The following is a 23501-nucleotide window of genomic DNA, read 5'->3' on the forward strand; positions in this document are numbered from 1 at the left end:
GCAAATATAGACCTGCAATAATCATCGTATCTAACAAAGCTGAGACAAAAAGGGTAGATGCACATAAAAACAACAACATTAAGAGGAACCCCCCTGGTTACAAGGGTAACCCTGGTTCTCTGAGAAATTAGTGGTTTATGTCACTTTGGGAAGTTACTGAGAGGTTCCAAAGAGAACATCCTATTTGATCATGGCCCAGCGTCAGCTGTGGATTAACCAGCAGCTCATTTCATCAGAAAATGCACAGAAAAAACCGCACTGTATGTTCATGCACACAAATATTGACGACTAATAAGAGCCTCTGCTACTTCCTCGTTTTAATGTGGGGTGCTGTTATTTTAAAAGGCTCTGTAAAGGTACTGTTTCAGTGAGAGTGTTTGTGTTCATTTATTGAAACCATTTAGGGTTTCAGACACACAGCTGAGAAAGAATATTGGTAGCATGATATAGAGCAACTGGGACATATGCATGAGGGTGTAAACCCAAAAGAAGATTCAACTAAAACCAAATTTCAATAACAATATAAACGTAATGTGAGCATTCACAAGCACAGACATGTCCAGAATCATCAGTCCATTTGTTCTTCAACAACAGATGATCAATTTATTAAATACAGCACATGTCACATTTCAAGTCCTTTGAGCCAAGTTTAGAGAAGTGGGAGGTTAGTGAGGTCTTTAAAGGGTTACAAGGAGAGATTCTCCAGCCTAGATACTGAAAGTCATCTTCCTTACCTGCACTCGTTTGTTTTTCCACAAGATATTGTAAGCCTCAGAAGAGAAGGGGAGCGGGCAGGTGCCCGTGATTAGTGATGGGTAACATGTCAGCAGTGGGACCAACACAAGACACACTCGAACATACATGTTTGTGCATGGTGGCAGGGGTGTGGGATCCAAACAGAGTACCGGGTTTGGAGACAGACACAGCCACTGCAGGCTCTAACCACCAAAGAATGCGCAGCCAGCTAATGAGCAGTCAGTGTGACTGGACGGGCAGACAGACCATGCAAAAAGCAAAAACTGCTGCAACAACTGATTCCAGTTCAATAGTCCGGTCTCACATAAATACTACATGTATGTAACAGCAATACAACAGCCATTCAAACAAAACAGGGAAAGTTGAGTTAGGGTGTGTTTATATAGTATGTAGCTTGTTCGTTATGAACCATAGTACACACAATAGTGGAAAAGGTGAAATAAATAAATTGAAAATCCAATTTCAGCCCAGCCCTGCTTTGGACTAAACCAACCAGCTAGTCCTCCTCCATGAAGTATTCTGTCTTGTTTTCCGGTGTGGAATGGGCTCATTGTTGCCCTTACGTTACTACTATACTGGCAGTATATTTTCTGAGCGATGTGTTACCATTTCATGCATAAAGTTGAACCTGTTTCAAGGAGAACTTTCAGTCACAGTGGGCAGAGGTCCAATTTGGAATGAATTGCATCTCGTCACATCTCCAGTGTATGTGTCCAAATGTGTGTATATTGTATTCATTTGAATATCTTGTATTAATATATATTGTTTAATTATTGCATAATGTTTATTATTTATTTAACCTGGTCTTCTTCATCACTAATTCAGTGATGATTTTTAATAACTTGAAAAGTTATGAAGAAAATCTATTTTGAAAACACTGAAAACCACAAAGTTTAATAGTAATAGTCCTTAATTATATTGTTATATGGATTGTGGTCATTTTACCAGATTATACAGATTACAATATGCAGGAATAATGTTTCTGATCTTGGTATTTCAGACATGTTCTCATTTCTCCATCAATTAAGTGATGCTATTACATCAATAACTGGATTTCACAGCCATAGAGAGAACGTTAAGACAGACACCTTAAAAAAGGCACAATGACAGTGAGAAATACCAAGGCCGTAAAAATTGGGAAAAGAGCAGAATAGCAGCGAGCAGATCAAATACACATTCAACATTTCAGTCGTTTTACCTTCTTCATGTTGGCACCCACGTAACTCTTGGCCTCTTCTTTGAACTGTGGTAGTCTGGTAGAAAAAAAAGATCCATACAATTTAGATAAGACAGAAACAATCTTCCAGGCATCCTCTTTATAGATACAGGAAAATACAAATAATGAAAAGATATTCATTATGTTGCTGATAAAATCATAAGCTGTTTACTGCTTCTATGTTGTTGTTTCTTTCAAATGTTATAATCTTTATTTAATGGTTCAGATGATAATAGTTTAAAAAGAGACTCAAACTTGAACCTTCCAAAGACCAAATTCTATGTTAGAGAGAAAAAGGATGTGTGCAGTGCAAAGTTCAGTCTGAACTAGATACAAAAACAAGCTGAGCTGGGAAACAATTCTGTGCATGACGAAGCAGGTCAGTTGTTGGAATGCTGTGAGGCTCAACTCAACAGGTGACTTTCCAAATTGAATGTGAAATTAATTGTTACCCAACTGTTTTACAAAATTACTATTAATGTTTAAGCTTGGGACACCTGTGTAAGAGTAATCAGCGCAATATTATCGTTAAATTAACTAAAATACCGCAAATAAAGAGTCATCCACTAGGTTGTTGATGTGATTTGGCCTGAATGAAGCATAAGCTGGTGTCATGTTACTCTGACAGCAATTAGCACAAACAATCTCCTTATTTGGTTTCTTGTTGGTTTAAACGTGCAACACCTCTGGCTGTGGCGAGAGTGATCAGGTCACAGTCCATTCCTAATGCACTTTAGGTACTTTTGTATATGACCACATGTAATTAGATTATCTGAAACTCATTTTAATGCAAAGTGTGAACATAATAATAATAATACATTTTATTTGTAAAGCACCTTTCAAAGCTAAAAGCAATCTCAAGGCGCTAAACATGACTGTTGTCTATTTGGTCACGCTTGCTCACCCAATATAGGCTTTATTTACCCGCCACAACAGCAACTTCGGTATTGTGTTCAGCTTGTGAGATATTTCTGTCTGTGTCTCTGGCTGATGGTTTGTGTCTCTGGCTGATAGTCTGTGTCTCTGGCTTATGGTCTGTCTGTGTCTCTGGCTTATGGTCTGTCTGTGTCTCTGTCTTATGGTCTGTCTGTCTGTGTCTCTGACTGATGGTCTGTCTGTGTCTCTGGCTTATGGTCTGTCTGTGTCTCTGGCTTATGGTCTGTCTGTCTGTGTCTCTGACTGATGGTCTGTCTGTGTCTCTGGCTGATGGTCTGTCTGTGTCTCTGGCTGATGGTCTGTCAGTGTCTCTGGCTGATGGTCTGTCTGTGTCTCTGGCTGATGGTCTGTCTGTGTCTCTGGCTGATGGTCTGTCTGTGTCTCTGACTGATGGTCTGTCTGTCTGTGTCTCTGGCTGATGGTCTGTCTGTGTCTCTGGCTGATGGTCTGTCTGTCTGTGTCTCTGGCTGATGGTCTGTCTGTCTGTCTGTCTGTGTGTCTGGCTTATGGCCTGTCTGTGTCTCTGGCTTATGGTCTGTCTAAAAGTCTCCTGCTTTGATTTAGATTAATTTATTTCCACCGACTCAATGGAAGTGCAATACTAAATGGCCAGAGTAGCTTTTTAATGCATTTTTTAACAACCTAAAACAGAAGAAACAATTAATAAAAAAGGAACGTAGAACGTTTCTGAAGCTGAGGGGCTGCTTGAAAGGCAATGTGTGTGTGTGTGTGTGTGTGTGTGTGTGTGTGTGTGTGTGTGTGTGTGTGTGTGTGTGTGTGTGTGTGTGTGTGTGTCTGTGTGTGTGTGACTAGGTTCTGTGGACTCTAAAGCTTTGCTGGAAAATGAGATGTCACAACCAGTCACACACACATACACACAGACAAAATAAATAAATAAAAGGAGCCGCAGCCCCCCCACCCCCCTGACATTAACTCAGCGTTAATAGAGTGTTGTCTTGCGAGCACGATTATTGGATGATCTGTGGGCCCAACAGATTAACATGCCTAATACTTTCAGCAGGCAATCTAAGACTCCTGAGGAACTGAAGAGAGCTGCTGTTCATCACTCTCTGATAGGGGGTGGGGCGGCCCAGACCCTCTCACATCTCCATTATCCAGGGTCTGTGCAAAAGTGGGGGGCTGGGGGTTGAACATGAGCAAAATGATATGTGGTGCATGTGTGCGAGCAGTATCAGAAGGATGTCACAAAAGGCCCACACTAAATTTATATTTCCGGTTCATGTGCAAGGATACCTCTGTTTACGACTGTGGCTTCCATGCGTCTCTATTTCCACGCTCACACAGTAAAATCTTGTTAGAAGTCATGATAACAAGGTGCCATACAAAAGTCCTGCCAGTCAATAAAAACAGGCCAAGAATGCTTGGAGCGAGCATCAGTGAATGGTGACAAGTTTGGCAAAAACCAACACTGGACTTTACTGGAAGATAACCCATCACTTTGTGACAAATCTTGCATCAAATAGTCTTGGTGGAGACATACATGGCGTCAGAGAGTAGGTGAATAACACCATAACTTTATTTTGAGCTCTGTTTGTTCTGCAGATGTGCCGCTTCACATTCAGATGAGCAGAAAGCCTTTTTTTGTAGCTGATTTTCCTGATTGCTTCTGTCTGGGATCGCTGGCAATGCTAATTCTGTATGTGTGCCTGTGTGTTTGTGTGTGTGGAGGTATGCTTCTTAGTATTTATGGGTCTGGAAGCGTTGCTATAGAGGTAGAGACCGGCTTCATCTATATGCAGATCATGTGGTGTGCAGCTCAATTGGCTCATCCCCTTGTCTGTGACTGAATGTGACTGGCACTCTGATGTATCTGGACGGGGTGGTTTGTGTGGGGGTGATGGGGAGAGAGGAGCTCTTATGCTAAATGCCAAAGGACAAATCATGTTATGGCATTAGTGAATCAGTGGCCCATTGACCCTATGCACAGTGCAAAATGAAATTCATGAGCTTTATGGGGAATAATGAGGCCTGAGAGACAGATATATGCAGAAAACCAACAATCTATAATCCAGAGGTGATAAAGGAGTGAAGCAGCAGTCCGGCCTGCTCTTTTTCTGTGGAAAGACATCAAGATATAAAAAATACTTTGAAGCAGCACCCAATATTCAATTGGAGTCCTACAACAAGTACTTTCTGATTGGATTAGATAGCTCAGCTATCAAAACAGTCCCTGAACAAGCATTATGTTAAAATATCAGAAAGAAACAATGATAACACACTGAGTCCTAACATACTTCAGCAGTGGACACATTTAGGTTTAGCTGAACACAAATGCCTAACTTTACGCTGCACTCATATTCATCCACCACCGTCCAATCCATTTACCTGGAGTACAGTAGCTGCACCATGTCAACCAGTGTATGTTCAGCTGATTTCCTGAGGAGCTCTGCAAACAAAGAAAAAACAGACATTAGAAACAAACAGAATAAAATACAGAAGCCAGTACAGTGCAGACATCCAGACAGGGACATTTTGACCAAATAACTAACCAACTAGTCTAAACAAGCTAAGAGAATAGAAACGGGAGATGTGACAACTCTGACAGAGAGTTTAAACTGAATGAAGAAAATAAGAACAATTGTATTTGTAATTTGTGAGACATGATGGTCTAAAAGGAAAATAGAAATAGTTGTAGAAAAGTCTGAAAAAACTCATTTTCTTACACAAAGGATTTTTTATATTGTATTCCTATACCTTCTAATGAACTTTCATATTTAACTTGTGACGCATTTGGAGGTCCTGACCCCCAAGCTGGGAACCACTGTGTTACAGGATGGCCAAAAGAGTATGCACACAAGCCAAAGGGGTTACTTAAATATTGCAGCATGAGATGATATGATTGTAACTGAGGTTTCTTCTATCAGCTTGTGAGTCCTCCTAGAAATGACTATCATAGAAGAAATAGAGGTTGATGAGAGTTTGTTGCGACTCACCACTTAGACGCATCTCGAAGCAGATCCTGAAGCAGGACTGCATGATCTCACAAACAGACTCGTTGGTCAGATGGGCTCCGACTGGCGTCAGCAGCAGAGTCCTCAGGACCTGAGACACAGTATAATATGAATGTACTCAAATCCACAGTCTGTTCAATCAATTTCCACAAACAAGTTATTAAGATGAGGAAGTAATTATTCACTGGAATTGTCGAGTGAAATCATACATCTACTTCCTCTGCCATATCCAGCACAAAAAAATACTGCTCAGAAACACAGAGCTCCACAGACCATAATGATACAGAGCGAAAACATATGCATAAACACTTCCCAAGCAAACGCTGGGATGTACTATTAACATGAACTTAAGCAGAGCGATGTGATATTTTCATAACAGATTGTTGGAGGTAGAAACAGACATTACTATTAATAATGCTCTATGTACATGTTACTTTTATGTAAAAGAACAGTGGTATTGTCTGTTACAGGGTAGTACCATCATACTTCGTGCTGGCACTGCATCATACAATACATTCCACTGATTTATTATATGAGATGATACATTTATTTTCAAAAACATTGTTGGCATTTTAATCTTATTTTGTCTAAATATCTATAAATCAAAACAGAAGTAAATTATATATAGTATTGTATTGTATCTTTGGTTTTACATGTTTACATCAGCACAATAACTTCTAAACTTCAAATAGCACATGTTCAGTGTGAATCTGATCTGAAGTCGGGGAGAAATGAACAACATCTGCTATAAATATTACAGATTTACCTGACGTTACTACAGGTAAATAAGAGATACAGAGATCATGTGTTGTGCTACTGTGAGATAGCATGTAGCAGAGTATGTACACACTTATAGTACCCATCAGGATGTGGAGGTGGGTGTATAATATATACTACCTATTTACTACCTGTAGTAAAGGATTACATTTCCATAGTCCGGATGTTAAATGGTTGTTAAGCCCTTCTACGTGAAATTAAATACTTTTTTCTTGTTTAAACAGTGTAATTACATAAAAACCTTTGTGAAAGAACATGTTATATTCCTTTAACACCACAGGACACTTACTAATACATTTGGAAATGACCAATCCCCTCCTTAAAAATAAAGCACTTTATTGATAGCCAATGACATCTTTTTTTGGTAAACTGTTCAGATCATGTGCTATATCTTCTTGTATACTGAAGCTGTGTCAGCTGGTAATGGAGCTCAGGTCACAGTGGTCAACCTCGCGCATCTTTCTGAGAATACTCAGCCAGACCAAACAGGACAAAACATGACACCTGCCCAGTAATAACTTCCTCCTCATCACACAGGAGCTTCACATAGAGCATGAGCTCACTCAGATCGACTGTAAAACATCCGTCATCTATCTACAATCCTCTACAACTGCAAGTACATTATGTCTTGGATGGAGGAGAAGCATGTATTTATGTTAAGAGGAAAAGTTATAGTTTGCTACATCATCTCAAATCTGTAGTTATGGCAAGCACACACACACAGACACACACACACCACACACCACACACACACACACACACACACACACACACGGGGCCTTTATGTAACAACAAAGCCAGCTAAACTGTTAATACAGTTCCACAAAAAGCAACATGAAAGAACAGTTACCCACATCCAACCTACTGCTGCCATTATTTTACTGTTTTCATATGAGGCTTAACATTCACACAGTCTCTCTCAGTAGGGCTGCAACTACGGTTATTTTCATTATCAATTAATCTGCCAATTATTTTCTACATTAATCAATTTATTGTTTGGTCTATAAAATGTCAGAAACAGTGAAAAATGTCTATCCCAAAAAGTCCAAGTTGATGTCTTTAAATGTCTTGTTTTGTCAGTCCAAAGTTTCTGTTGATCCACTAATCGATAAGTGGACTAATCAATGCAGATCTAGTCAGTATTACTAGGTTGGGTATCGTTTGGATTTTAACGATTCCGGTTCCTTATTGGTTTTTGATTTCGAAAACAGGTCACTTGCTTATTTCACAGGAAAAAAAAACATATTTATGAAAACTGTTACGCAAATCAACCAGCTGCCCCATAATGTCACTGCTCGCAAAAGTAAAAATAAATAAAAATAAATGTATTACTTTGCAGAGCGTCACCCAGTCCAGAGAGCGCCAATGTGCATGTTTAGAAACCAATAAGCAGAACCAAAGTTCCTAAACGTATTAAACCTAAATGAAGAACTTAAATGTGCACTCCTGTCTCACCAAAACATAAACAATAAACTTCACAAAGGTCTCCGTTATTGGAAGGCTGCTGCACTGAGCAAATTGTACAGAGATTGAGACAACATGAACCTCATTTGCCCGAGTCCATCAGGTTAGTGCAAGACCACTGTGGTTACTACTAGTAAACATGTTGTACCTGCAGAATTTTCATAAGGACGACTTCATCGCTGGCAGGGTCCGTTCCCACAAATCGAGCGTGTGTGACTGCGTCTGCCATGTTCTCAATGGCTTCTGATGCTGCTTCATGGTTAGCATCTGCAAACAGACAAGGAACACACTTTTATCAAAAGGCTGACTCAGAAAAATCCAAGCTTGATTAGCTTGTTAATGAGAGTCAAATCATGTAAATGAAGCAGAGTCAGTAAGTGAGGAATATCTGTAGTAGGTACACCTCTACAGTCTGACAGTCCACCTTTACAGAGCTTTTAATGTTCAGGTTTTGGTGATACAGGGAGGTTGAAATCCAACTACACTGTATGTCCATTGTTGAGGTTATACTTATAATGTGTTGAACTGGAATACATTATATTGAAAGGAGCTTTGAATGTTTTTTCCACCTCATTTAAATACATGAGGGAAGCAATAAAGTGCAGTTTCTTGCAACACCACCACTAACTACCTATTAAAACCTCTATGCCAGTGTCAACAAAAACTGAACATAAGATTTATAACAGGCCAAATTTAAAGCTCAAACATTTGGTTGATTAATCAGTCATCACAACCTTGTAATGGGCTCTGGTCACTTGTGATGGTCATATTTGATATTTGCTGACAGTCTATTGAAACCATAATTAGATTGAGAAAATAATCGCTAGATTAATTGATAACAAAAAGAATATTCTTTTGACTGTGGATTTAGATTGCAATATGTATCTTATAACGTGGTCACTGAGGTTAACAGGTACATATTATATAAAGAGAAAGGTTTCTTCACAATCATGAACAAGTGTGTGCCATAATCTCCCTCTGTTTATAGCCTACACAGGAACACATTATATATAGTAGATACAACATAACCAACAAAGCCATTTTTCCATGAATGACTGACAGTAAAACAGACCGTTCTGTTGGAATATACACTACAAGCTCTGTTAACATCAGGGTAACGAGAACACCTGTAGCAGCCTGGACATATCTGCAGTTGCAGGGTGGTGAGACTGACGAGAGGACTCGCCCTTTACTCCCATGCCCTAGAAGATTTAACAATAAAACGGGACTCCACTATCCAATGCCAGTAAAATGAGAGCCGTGTATGACCAGCCAAGGCTCAAAATCTTGTCCTGTGTACATGCACTGGTGAATGATAGAGAAATCCAACATTAAATGGTGGTAATTTGCTGTGCACTGTTGTTACGCAAGGCTCTCAACTTTCCACTTTATTTTGGAGTGAGATAGTAAAATGACTTCAGATCTTACATGGCCATAGTCAGGATCATCCTATCAGGAATACATTGAAATTGCATTTCAGCAAACCTCTGAAGTAAAAGATTTTTAGTAGAGTGTAAACATCTTCTATGCATCCAATATATTTTGAGGAAATTTTCCTTTTTCATTTTCCGAAAGATAAAACAAACCGCATATTCAAAGAACTTCACACTTGACATGGTCATTCTGAAGAGGACTCTATTGAACCCTGTGAAGGAAAACATTTATTTATTTGATTTATGAGGGATAAAAAATGAAGACATTTTCAATTTGTTACAAAGCGTGCAAGATCTAAGCGGCGGCTTGCAAACGACGGCTCTCTTGACCGTGGTGTGTTACAGTGCTGCTCTGTCTCGTACCTTAATGCACTGAAAATGTCCTCTTTTCACACCGCGACGTTATCAGTTATAAATTGTCTTTGCCGTGTGAGAAATAGACGTGTGGCGTGAGATTGGGTGAAATGTGTTAATTGCATGAGTGTCACAGCCAAGTCAGCCCATTACCGTTACGTGCACCGGTGCATGTAGAGCTGAGAGTTACGTGCACAGCTCAAATTGTAGCCATACCTGTGGTGCTTATGGTGGAGACTCACTTGAAGTGTTTAAATTACATTTCTGAATGGTAATATGTGCTTTGGGAAATTAAAACCATTTATATGCCAGATATAACAAAGCATCTAAATGCATCATCATTCCAGCAGTAATTTAAATGTAGACTGAGATTGAAGTAAACTCCGCAACCAAGAACACAGTGCCACCAGCACAACGCTATAACAAAACTAGACAAATCTGGTACAGCCTATCCATATTGTCCTTCAAACCCTGGGATCTAATGACCAGATGTGGCCTTTTGTGTGGGGCAGGCTGGGACAAATTGGCTGTCAGAGCAACAGGAGCCACTGTTTTTGAAACCCGAGCGGCTGTCCAGCTCCCTGCCTGGAGCCAGCCTGTTTTCCTTTCCCATCGTACTCAGGAGCAGCAATTCATTAACTAATAAGCACAGGGGGAAAGAGAGGGGAGTGGAAGGATGGAGGGAGAGACGGATAAAAGGATGAGGATTTTGCAAGTAAAACAACAACGCAGCCTGTCAATATGAAGACTCTGATATGTGGAGAAGATAGTCAGCTCAGGGTTCAAAGATATAGTGAATCTTTTTGTGTAAGCATGCAATTACTTAAAAACATTAGCTTATTGATCAATGATGTTACTTCTTAGGAAACTACCCTCATAGCAAATGTTTGTAAATGGCAGCTGTTGTGACAACCTGGAGTGCAGACGGTATATCAGTGAGAAGTTGGTTAATGGCTGAGAGTTGAGGTCATTCAGACAGCACAATGCCAACATCCCTCCAGAGGCGAGGGTGACAACAAGCATGGAAGTTGTGCTGAAATCATCCAATGTCCAGACACAGAAACTGGAGCCACAAGGGGATCCAGCAGAATGTCAGAAGTGATATAAAACACTAATCCTTCTCTTGGCACACAGTCTATACAAGCGGTGTCCAAAGGAAGGGTTGGGGAGGGGGGCATTGTTAAAATAACACTGAGGAAAGGAGAGGCTCAATATGAGTGTATGTGTGTGTGCCTGAGGGTATGTGGGCAAAGTCAATAGAGGTTTGAACCAGCTGCCACATAAAGCAGTTTAAGTAATATCAAACTCTGGTCACAAAAATCAAAGTGGTGGCGTGAGTGAGAGTGAGCCGAGAGGGCAGAGTGGCTGCTTTTTAAGGGAGCAACACACAAAAAGCACTCGAGCTGCACTCTGCATAAGAGCCAATACATCTTTAGAAACCAAACAAAAGGGACTGCTGCTTTTTCCATCTTCAGAGAAGAAAATTAGTTTGTTCACCTGTTCATCTTCTGAATAGAACAAGATCACCTTTCAGCCAGGCTGCTCTGCTCTCATCTGAAGCCACACAGTCAATGTGCACAATAGTAAATGTATGGAATGTATACGTTTATATTATGTTATTTTCTTGATGGCAAGTGTTAGTGTTTTTGCATTTATTTTTCAAAAGGTCACACAACAAACATGATCCCTGGGATGTGCTTCCCCAAAACAATTCCAAGAAAAAGAAAAAGAAACACAAACATGTAGAGTTGTAAAAAAACATTTTCAGAGTATGTGGTACTTATACCATACAAGGACATGGACTCTGGTTGTAATTGCTCTTAATGTAGTTGCACACAGTTCAAGAACCGTTTCCTGGAAAGATAGAATTAGACATACAGCTAAACAACAAAGATACCAAGACTGACATAACTATATGATATATAACAAGCATAAACGTATAACTATGATGTTAATACATACAGGCCCAACTGTTAATGTAAACTGTAACACTAAGTATATAATAGTGCAAAGAGTGCTGAAATAAATAATGAATGGATGATGTTGTAAGTTAGTAATATACATAAAGTGGGTTATGTGCAGTATATGCATGTGTACATGTACATAGCCAATTCATTTATATAAAGTGCAATACACATGTTTACATGTTTGACTTATAACCAAGCAAAAAGAAAACTAAAGTGTACATTCACCTGAACAATAGACTGGACTGGACTCAAATGCTCTTTACAAGAAGGGACAGAGCAGCTGAGCTGAGGAGACTATGGTGTTCTGCTGTGCAGGGAGCATTCCTGAGCACCTTCTTTTGACTCTGTGGTGGCATCAGCTATTTACTGGGGCACCAACATCTCGACTGCTGACAGGGAAGAGACTGAATAGATTTGTAAAGGCCAGCTGAAGCTAAGCTATCATCTCTGATAGAGAATATGTCCCAACCCCATGCAGGACACCGACAATACTGGGCAGCTCCTTCAGCCACAGGCTGCTTCACCCGCGGTGTGTGAAGGAAAGATATCACAAGTCCTGCCTTCCCGCCGCAGTCAGACTGTACAAGACCATTCAAAAATCCTACATTTCAATTTCAAGACTCACAATTTATCAATCAATATTATATGCAATAACATATAATATGCACTAATGCAACAATCTGAATTTGATATTCAGTCTGTTCACTATAGTTTTTGTTGTTTTTAAGGGGTTTACTTATTTATTATACTTGGGTACTTCCCTTGTTGATGCACTGTCCCTTTGCTGCCGTAACACTGCAAATGTCCCCGTTGTGGGACTAATACAGGATTATCTAATAATATTTTAAGAACACAGAATAAACTACAGCCAAACATTTTTAATGAAGTGTGCTGATTTTGAGCGGGTTATTACTCATCCCCCAAAACTTCAAGTCTTAAAAAGAAATCTGAATAAACAAACTAAATGTAATAGTCCTGCATTGTCTAAATTCCTCAAAATTCAATTTTTTTTTATAATGTCATGTCCAATTTTTTTTCAGACCATCTGTTTTGGTCTCTGGAGGCTTATCATTGTAGACCCTGTGGATTACAAAAGCTTTCTTATCCCTTTTTATTTGACTTGAGAGGTACTCCAGCTATTTAAAATGGTATGTCTATAAAGTTAAGGAACATGCCAGAGGGACATAAGAAAGGGAACGATAACCTTCATGACATCATTCGGTTATCTTCTAAATCAGCATTTTTTCCCACTTTTTCTCAGTACAATATCTAATCTTTTTCATTAAAATAAACTTTATTAGCATTTCTCTTTTACTGGGATGTAATTTTCCTTGGGTTTGATAGCCATGGAGTTTGAAAAGGAGGTGATGCTCATGCTAATTATGTACTTCTTTCTTTTATTATAACAGCCATTTTATTCAAGAATAACAATGTATTCAACCCTAAAATCACAGGCAGGCTACAGCTGTACTCTAAGCTCATCTCTTCTGGCAGTGGCTGCAGCTTAAGCCTCAGCTGAGCCTCACTCTGAGCCCTCCGTGGGCTAGTGACCATACAAATGCTAGCAGCACAGTGAGGGGCTTTGCTGACTCTACTGGGCAGGAGAAAAAGAGGAAGAACGAAGGAGTAACAGGGGAGGAGAGATGAGCAGTGGGAAAAGAGAAGATAGAGCAGAGATCTGGATATCTGTCAGCACCAAGGCTTAGTTTACTCCTCCCTCCATGCCAGTGGACCTCAGGCCACAGATTGAGAGGAATAAAGTCAAACTAAATGAAATGGGTGAGTGAAATGAGTGGGTCTGTGTAGGAAACGATGTCCTTTCCATTTCTCTTGGGCCCTAGACAAGCAAAATAATTAAAGAAGATAGTACAGGGGACATGTTGCAGGGTGACACACTGAAGGGAGCCAGGACAAATTGCAACACAACTGCCTGCTGGAGCTTAGAGTTGGGTGATGGTGTAATGTGTTAAAACTTAAACCTTTTGTTGAAAGCTTACAAGACATAAAATGGTAACATGAATCATTCAGCAAGTATCACAATTAAGTAACGACATCATGTTACAGAAGCACAACAAACATCGGACTTACTGCAGGTACATAAAACTAATTGATTTCAGAATGAGGGATCACATGCAAACCTAATGCTAAGAATAATTGTTTAAGAAAATCTGAATCCAGAAAAGGTAGTCACAAAAAGTGTTCATCAAATCATGTTTTTGTATTTCTTCCTAACCAGGAGATGGCAGTACTTGACAAGATCAGTGTTGCTGTACTTTCTGTCCATTTACCATCATATCCACTATCCTGAAGGCAACGTGCTTTATATATCCTAACTTCACTTAGAATTTTAACTAAACATACACATATGTTTCATCTCGAGTTGCAACTATCAAACAAGGAAGATACGCAGATACAATGTGCAACTGTCAGCAACAAACTATATAACAAATTATTATGTTATGTATTTGACATTCTGCAAGAACAAAATGTAAAAGTACTGTGGTCACTCAAAATAAAACACAAACCAAAATTTAGCACAGGACATTAAACAAGGAGCACTATGTAATTAGAATTACTTAAAAAAATAATTCACCTAAGCTATGTAATATTTTGCAGTTCTACAGATAATAAAAATGACTGCTAGGTACAGTACAATTCTTTGTGCAAATCTAAATCTTCAACAGTCACTCTACACCGTCATGAGAAATAATGTCTTTGGTCTGCTCTGGGAGCCTCACACATTCTTCAGATCGGGTTTCAATATGCTTTGATCTTGCATTCAATATCACATGCTCATAGCTTTATCTCACCCACACTACCAGAAAAGAAAATGGATGTATGGCTATGTAAAACAAGTGGAGAAGCAAAGATGTTAACAGTCTGTAGTGTATAAGGAACAAAAGTCAAAGTGAGATTTCTTTATCTTTACAACAACTGGAGAGTGAGAGCTGTTAGCTTGAGAGTAAGCGTGCTGCATCGGCACAATTGTGCACCCACAATGCTGATGATATGCTGGTGGTGGTACGATGGCGTCGGAATGGGGGTGGTGGGGATTAAGGGAGCTGGTGTCAGGTCTGGAGTGACAGACAGAGGCTCTGGGACTCAGGGGGCGATTTGTGAGGGGCTCTTTGAACACATATTATGTGTACATCTGAGTGATGTAAATGGTTATAATTATGGTTATATTATTGTATATTGGAAATGTATCTGAATATTTAACAAATAAAACCCCAAATTGGAAAACTGTGTTCACAATACATTATACAAATCAAATGTGATATAAAAATGAAATATGTGAATATGTAATATGTCCTCTGAAAGTCTGGTGATAAAATAAAATGACACGAATATGTTGCAGCAAGGGCATTTAGTCTTGTATGAAATATAGGCTACAGTGTCACACAAGCACACTCTTCAGAAATGACTCCGGCGCCTCGGATTTTAAAGGAATAAATATGGTTTGTTTGCTGGATGCGTCGAAGGTGAGTTTATTGAGTCATTTTGGATTTTAACGCGTAAGAACAATGGACACTTACCTATCAACATCACTGTAGTAGTGTGCAATATTCCTTTATTTAGCCTGCAATGGCTGCAGCTGTTGACAGCAATGTAGCATTGAGTTTTTAGACCAACATCTGGTGATGCATGCTCATTTCACACTTAACAAAACAACTGGCAGACAGTGGGCCATATTTCCATGATGAGGCTAATGAGGACAGGCAGTCCTGACTGTACGCCAGAACAAGTCAGCTTCTGCATCAATGATGAGAAAAGACCATTCCTGGCATTCTTCGATGAGCAACAGGATTGACTTAAACTTAGCTTTCATACAGAAAACTCTTTCACACTTTAGAGAGTTCCAGGATTATACATATGCTTTCTGAACTGATTTCAACTTACTTGTGCTTTATGAAAAGAAAAAGGCAAAAGAGCTTGGCTACCTCACCAGACAGTCATTGATTACAAAACACACAATATTTCAGCAAAGAAGTGCTGCAAATTAAACACTGGTTAGAGTGTAGGATAAGAGAAACACACATGGCAAGTAAAACTTTGCTAAGGTTTTCTTACCTATAAGACCAAAGGAAAGGAACTTATTGACAGAAGTAAGGGCCAGGCCTGTGATTGGTCCAGTGGTGTCCTCAGAGCGGACCACTTCTAGGAAGGGCCTCAGAAAAACGTTCGGTTCAACATCTGACAGCTCTGAAAAATGAGAAAGACACACAACATGAGATCATGGGATATGTACTTGGCAATGACTTACATATATATATACATAGACATATATACACACAAATATATATACATACACATATATACACATACATATTATATATATATATATATACATACATACAACATATCATATATATATCATACACATATTATATTATATATAATATATATATATATATATATACATACATACATACATATACATACACATATTATACTCATATTATATTATAACATCATATAATATATAGATATATATACATACAATATATATATATATATTAATACACATATATTCACATATATACATACAATATATCACATATATATATATACACTATATATATATATACACATATAATACACTTATACATACATATATACACAATATATATATACACATATATATATATATATATATATATATATATAATATATATATATATATATTTATATATATATATATACTATATAATCTATATTATATATATATATATATATATATATATATTTATATAGAGATAGATACAACAGAGAGATACATACATACAGAGAGATAAGACAGACAGACATAGATATATAAGACATACATACACAGATATAGACAACATAACATATATAGAATACATACATACAGACAGTAGATACATACACATAGAGAAGATAGATAGAATACAGACAGATAGACATATATAGAGATACATAATAAGACATACATATATATATCTACAGACATATATACATACACATATATACATATATAGAGATACTACAGATAGACAGATATCTACATACAGATAGACATATAGAGATACATACATAGACATACATATATAAAATTATATATAGAAGACAACAATAAGAGACACATAGAGGATACACATATATATATATATATATATATACATACATATATATATATATATATATATACATATATATACATACATACATACATATATATACATACATACATACATATATATACATACATACATATACATACATACATATATATAAATACATACATACATATATATACATACATATACATACATACATACATACACATACATATATATACATATATACATACATACATACATATACATATATATATATATATATATATACATACATATATACATACATACACATATATTTATAGATATATAATATATATTAATATATAATATATATACATAACATAGATATAGATATATATATATATATATAATATACATACATATATATATACGTATATATATATACACATATATATATATACATACACATACATACGTATGTATGATGTAGGTATGTATATATACATAGATAGATATACAGATATAGACAGAGACATAGATAGACATATATATATATAACATATATAGACAGATATATATATACAGATATAGATACAGATATATGACATAGATATATATACATATATAGACATGATAGTACAGACATATATATACAGATATAGATATACAGATAGATACATAGAGAGACATACAGATATATACATATATAGACAGACATATATACAGACATAGATAGAAATACAGATATATAAGAGAGAGAGACATATATATATAGACAGAGATATAGATAGACAGAGATATAGAGAGACATATAGATAGACATAGATAGAGATACTAGAGATAGATACAGATAGAGATAGACATATATAGAGATAGATAGATAGAGGTATAGAGAGAGAAGAGACATAGAGAGACATATATAGACAGATATACAGAGAGAGACAGAGAGAGATATATATACAGAGAGAGATAGATACAGAGAGATACATAGAGAGAGAGATACAGATAGAGAGATATACATTATAGAGACATAGAGATATATACAGAGGAATAGATATACAGATAGATATAGACTATAGAGATAGATATATAGATATAGAGATAGAGATTATATACATAGAGATAGAGAGATACATATATACGATAGAGACAGATAGGATATAGAATAGATAGAGAAGATCATAGAGAACATAGATCTGAGAAGATAGAGATATAGATATACAGAGATAGAGAGACAGAGAGATAGAGATAGAGAGAGAGAGATATAAGAGATAATAGAGATACAGAGAGAGGAGAGAGATAGATAGAGAAGATAGAGACATAGAGATATATCAGAATAGATATAACATCTATCTAGAGATAGATGAGACAGATAGAGATAGAGATAGAGATAGATAACATAGATATAGAGACATCTATAGATAGATACATAATAGATAGAGAGATAGAACAGAGAGAGAGTAGAGAGAGAGACATAGAGATATATACAGCTATATAGATAGAGATATATATATATATAGATATACAGATATAGATAGAGACATAGATAGATATATCATAGATATATATATATATATATACATACATACATACATACATACATACATACATACATACATATATATATATATACACACACACACACATATATATACACATATTTTATATTTATATATATATAGAGAGAGAGACAGAGAGAGACAAAGAAAGGAGAGAGAGAGAGAGAGAGAGAGAGAGAGCGAGAGCGAGAGCGAGAGCGAGAGAGAGAGAGAGAGAGAGAGAGAGAGCGAGAGCGAGCGAGAGCGAGAGCGAGAGCGAGCGCGAGCGAGAGCGAGAGCGAGAGAGAGAGAGAGAGAGAAAAAGATAATAACTTCATGTAGCATTTTCAATATAGAGTTGAGAATAAAATAAAGACTAGAAGCAGGGATAAACGGCTAGCCTGGTTCTGTCCAAAGTTTAAAAGAGTACACCTCGGCAGTTAGGTGCCACAGCTTGTGGCTATTTCAGCAGCCAAAATCGACAAACATAGGCTTACAATGAAAGACTTGCTGTGGTTTACTTCTGTATTTTGTATATTCAATTTTTATTTCATAAATATCAAGTGGCAAATCTGACACTTATCGAAAACTGTCAGAACTGGTGATCCTCTGACTTTTCCTCTAGCGCCAATACGAGTGTGATGTCTCAGAAACTATTAATGGCTTGCCATAACCTTTGGTTTACACATTTACGCTTCCCACCGTACGACCTGAAGTAACTTTGGTGATCCCTTAACTTTTAATCCAGCCCATTGATCAGGTCAAAAGTTTAAATTCACCAAATACCTGCACAACTAATGACATTTCCATCAGCCTAAACTACACTTTTTGCTAAGTGCTGGTAGAGCAAATGTTAGCATGCTAACATCCTAGACTAAGATGGTGAGCATGGTCAACATTATAACTGCTAAACATCAGCATGTCAACATTGTCATTGAGAGCATGTTAGCATGCTGATGTCACAGAGCTGCTGCTGTGGATATAGAGTCTTGTTAAAAGGAGTAATAGTTTTGTGTCTATTTCAAATGCATTTTTAAAACAGTTTACAATAATGAAACACAAAAGAGATGCCCTCTGGCAAAAATTGGGAATAATGAATTAATGAAACATTTCTAAAATAAAAACCTCAAATAATTACCTATTACTTAATTGACCACAGTGAAATACCATCTACCAGAAGCAAACTATAATCAGCAACATTCGTGTCAATAAGCCACACCAATTGACTAGGCATTGCACTCTGGGAAACCACCTTTGGCCAATCCACCCTGATTTCAATAGTGTCTCTCTTTCTCTGGAGAATTCAGAGAGAAAGGGGTCAAGAGGGCGAAGCAAAAATACAAAGCAGGTAAAACAACAACGGGGAAAATTAGTGGAGTCACGCATGCCGCTGTGAAATGTTGTGCCAGCAGAGTGCTTTCCACAGCAATACCATGAGGATTATGGCTTTCTTAAGAGCAGATCCACTTCATACAAGAAAAAAACAAGTTGGACATCAAAAGCGCAGAGTGGAGTGTCGAACCAATTTCCAAAAGTGCACATGTGACCGCCGTGCATTAGCGTGTGATATCCACAACTCCTGCAGCTTGTTTAGAAATCAAATATTTAATTATTTGGAAATGTACAGTCCCTTTATCGGTCGCCAGGTCACTTTTAGACCTTGCTTTAAAAAGCAAATCTCTTGCTTGCTGCTTTATTAAATATTTTCTCATCTGGTCTTTTATTTTAGTTATTGTTAAATCTGAAAGCTTGGAGGAGTTTTGGATTAAAGGGTAAAGCGTGAAACATTTAGCAATAACTGCACTCCTGTAAAAAATTAACTTATGAATTAAGCAAAATAAAAAAATGCGTGTTAACTTCTGAGGGAGTGAGATAGCGCTGTTGGTTCGACCTGTCCATCAGCTGCCAGAAAACTTTTAAAAGAGGGTTTTTGAGTCCCATTTCTTTACAGTGTAGTAAGGGTGGAAGGAGGGTGCTCAAATGAATCTGTCAATAGATCCTGATGAAGACTTCATCAGAGGCGATCACCCTGTAAGTGCTATGGCTGCGTTCCCAAAGACCACAGATTGGAAAACCCAATTGTGTTGTATTGATCCAGCTGGCCATCGGTGAACACGGGGCTGACAGGAGCGGTCTTGTCAGTAGACGCCACCAATTTTCTTAAATAAAGTCTAAATACAGGCTCTGTACTTCAACTCAATCTTGGGGGCTTGTGGAGTGGAGTGAAATAAATAACGATGGTTGCAGCAAGGGTGAAGCAATCATTCTTTAACCAGGTTAACCTCTGGCTGACATTGACCAAAACAAAAATGCAGGATTAAACCCGCTCACCCAGGCGTGCATGTTGCCATCTAAGGGCTGGGTTTGCTGGATACAAGTCCTGATATTAGACTGCATACAAGTCCAACTCCAGTTCAGTTTAATTGGTAAAAAAAAAAAGAAGAGGTTTGTGAAATGAGTCCATTACAATTCACCATGAGCCTAATCCCATCTACCTTTACCATTGTGGAGCTCCATCTTTCTGCTTGGAGCTGGAGTGAGAGTATCCAGCCATGTGTGGATTAACTGTCCAAATGACCCCGGGAACGAGAGAGAGGAGAGACGTGTGTGAACCTTTGCCCCCAGGAGAGCACCTCGGGATGAGGCCGGCTCACCGCAAAACAGAAGCCATCTTTAACACATGCACATCTATTGGCATTGGAGCAGAAAAGGCTTAGAACACAGGGAGCAACAGCAGGAGATGAATCTGAGCTGCAGATGCACCTTATTGTCCAGACAACAAGGGATGAAAAATTGCACAGGGTAGATCAAGAAAGGAAACAAACAATATCTACACCCAACCAGACCACCTCAAATGAAAAGCTACAAATTCAATGTGGAGGCTGCAAAACTCTTTGCAGGTCTTTGTAAGCAGAGTCAAGAGTTGTACCAACAGGCTTGTCTTTTACTGAATCATAGCGTAAAGAAGATGAGCACTAGAAACAAAACGAGCTCTTTAAATGGCCGACATGGCATAAACAGAGGAGGATTACATTTTGTTGCAAGTTAAACAAAGACCACATTGAATAGTGTCCAAAATGTTGCATGTAAAAAGTAGTGTTACATAAAACATGGGTTCTACAGTGGTAGCATTTTCTGTGCTTGATTGATTCTTTGATATTTAGGGTGGGATAAAAAAATTTTTGACACCTAGGTAGCAAAATACAATTCAATGTTCCGAGGCTAATAAATCTGTTTGGTGTTTTTTTTCTTCTTCTCCTAGCTCTTTCTTGTTGTAGTCACGGGCTGCCACTCAAAACTGTTGATATAATTTCTGTATGTTTATTACTATAAAAAGTGATTATGATTAACGTTATTAAAATAGAATTGTTGAACTGTGCCCCTAAAAAAGACAGATTAATATTTAGAAATGTCATCTTAACATGTGAATTTACTGTGCATTTTATATTGACCTGGAGTGTGATTGCCAGTCAAATCCATTCTGATGTACAATGAGACTAAACAAGCCGAGAGAGATTCTCTGTCTGATGCTATACAAACAAAAAGCCAATTTTCCAAACGAGGCAGCTGTGTGCAGCTGTGTGCTTGTTTGATAGAGGGACTGACAGTCATTTTGATCAAGATATAGTGGCGCTATAGGCAGGAGGGAACTATTGACAAAGAAATACTAACACTGCAGCTAGATATAGATATATATTTAAAAAAGACAGTAAATAGTGGTTCTGACATAGCCGAAAATAAATACAATCAATGTGTCTATGTGCTGACAGCAGCTGAATAAATATGTGAAGAAACTATTTTGTGCAGCTATTACATCACTGCGGTATAAAATCTCAACCTGACCCACAGTTGACAAAGATTTCAGTGAAAATGGACAAAACTAAATGACAGTCTATATAGGTGGGGGAGCAGTAGAAATGGGAGGGGAGAATTCCCCCCTTTGACCGAAGCAGCGGCCCAAAACCAAACACTGATGGTTATTGATCTGGACCTCTTCAGCTGCTAAAATTAAGAGTCAGGGTCCTTGGTTGCAATGCTGAGGTGAGAGGCAATGCTTTAACAAGACCAGCAAGGCTAAATGAAATCCAGGGAGAATTCTGCTGTTCATCTGCTGAACAAAGTCTTGTACGACAGTATTCTTATCCATCTGTCGGGAGAAGTTTGATGAATGTCAGCTCTCCTTAGCCCTCAGCCCCCTCCCTTGTTGCATTCATTCTGCTTTCTGCCCTTGGTCCCTGTATTCTCCGGAATTAAATCTACACTTGTAGAAGGGGGCAATTAAGATGAAACAATGCTATGGAGCTCCATATGGTCATTTCATTGGGCCACAGTGGTATTTTATAGATGCTTGAAACAATGCCTCTGAACAACCTAAACAGGCAATTTGAAAGCCCTAGAGAAATTAAAACTTTCAAAAAAATGCTTGGGAGGATGGCTGTAATGGCTACTGCAGGGGAGCATTTCCTAAAGGGCTACATGGAATATAGTTTGCATTTGTATTTACTAGAACACTGTTACTAGATTGTTCAAGAAGCAGAGAACCAATAACCAGAACCAAACCAAAGAACCAAAGGTCCTAAAGCCTAATCAATCACAAAGTCAATCAAAAGATGTTCTCACATTGCTTCTTCAGAAGTAACAAATGTGACAGCTGCTACTTATTTTATCTCAGCGAAAATATAATGGTAATTAAACAGGTTTAAAACCCACAGTGAAGTGAAGCCTACAAAGTACAGATTTAAATGGACACGCTGCTAAGACTTATTCTTTATCCTACTAAGTACTTCTTACAAAAGCGGTGATATGTCTGTAATAGAAATGTCATGATATAGATGTTTTTTCTGTTATGCAATACTTAAGCATTAAATTGTGGTCATCTGTGGTTACAGAGTGCAATGTTTTATTTTTGCAATGAAGCACAGTGAGAAAAACAAAAGTGTGTGTGGGGGTCTTTTTCATGTAATTTCATGTCTGTCCAGGTATTAGAGGTGCTTCAACTGTTAGACTTTTACCTCCCGAAATAAC

General features: G+C 37.8%; 1 protein-coding gene across 1 annotated transcript in view; it reads right to left on the bottom strand.

Moving 5' to 3' along the window:
- The window catches only part of gbf1 (golgi brefeldin A resistant guanine nucleotide exchange factor 1), a 104047-nt gene that overhangs the window by 38012 nt on the left and 42534 nt on the right, over positions 1-23501 (bottom strand). Inside the window, exons 4-8 of the mRNA XM_029449238.1 lie at positions 15947-16078; positions 8270-8388; positions 5863-5971; positions 5255-5315; positions 1955-2009 (exon numbers count right to left, since the gene is read on the bottom strand). Of these exons, the coding sequence (XP_029305098.1) occupies positions 1955-2009; positions 5255-5315; positions 5863-5971; positions 8270-8388; positions 15947-16078 (476 nt within the window). The remainder of the gene's footprint in view (positions 1-1954; positions 2010-5254; positions 5316-5862; positions 5972-8269; positions 8389-15946; positions 16079-23501) is intronic.

The sequence above is a fragment of the Cottoperca gobio genome, chromosome 15 (genome assembly GCF_900634415.1).
Source record: "Cottoperca gobio chromosome 15, fCotGob3.1, whole genome shotgun sequence".
Lineage (NCBI taxonomy): Eukaryota > Metazoa > Chordata > Actinopteri > Perciformes > Bovichtidae > Cottoperca > Cottoperca gobio.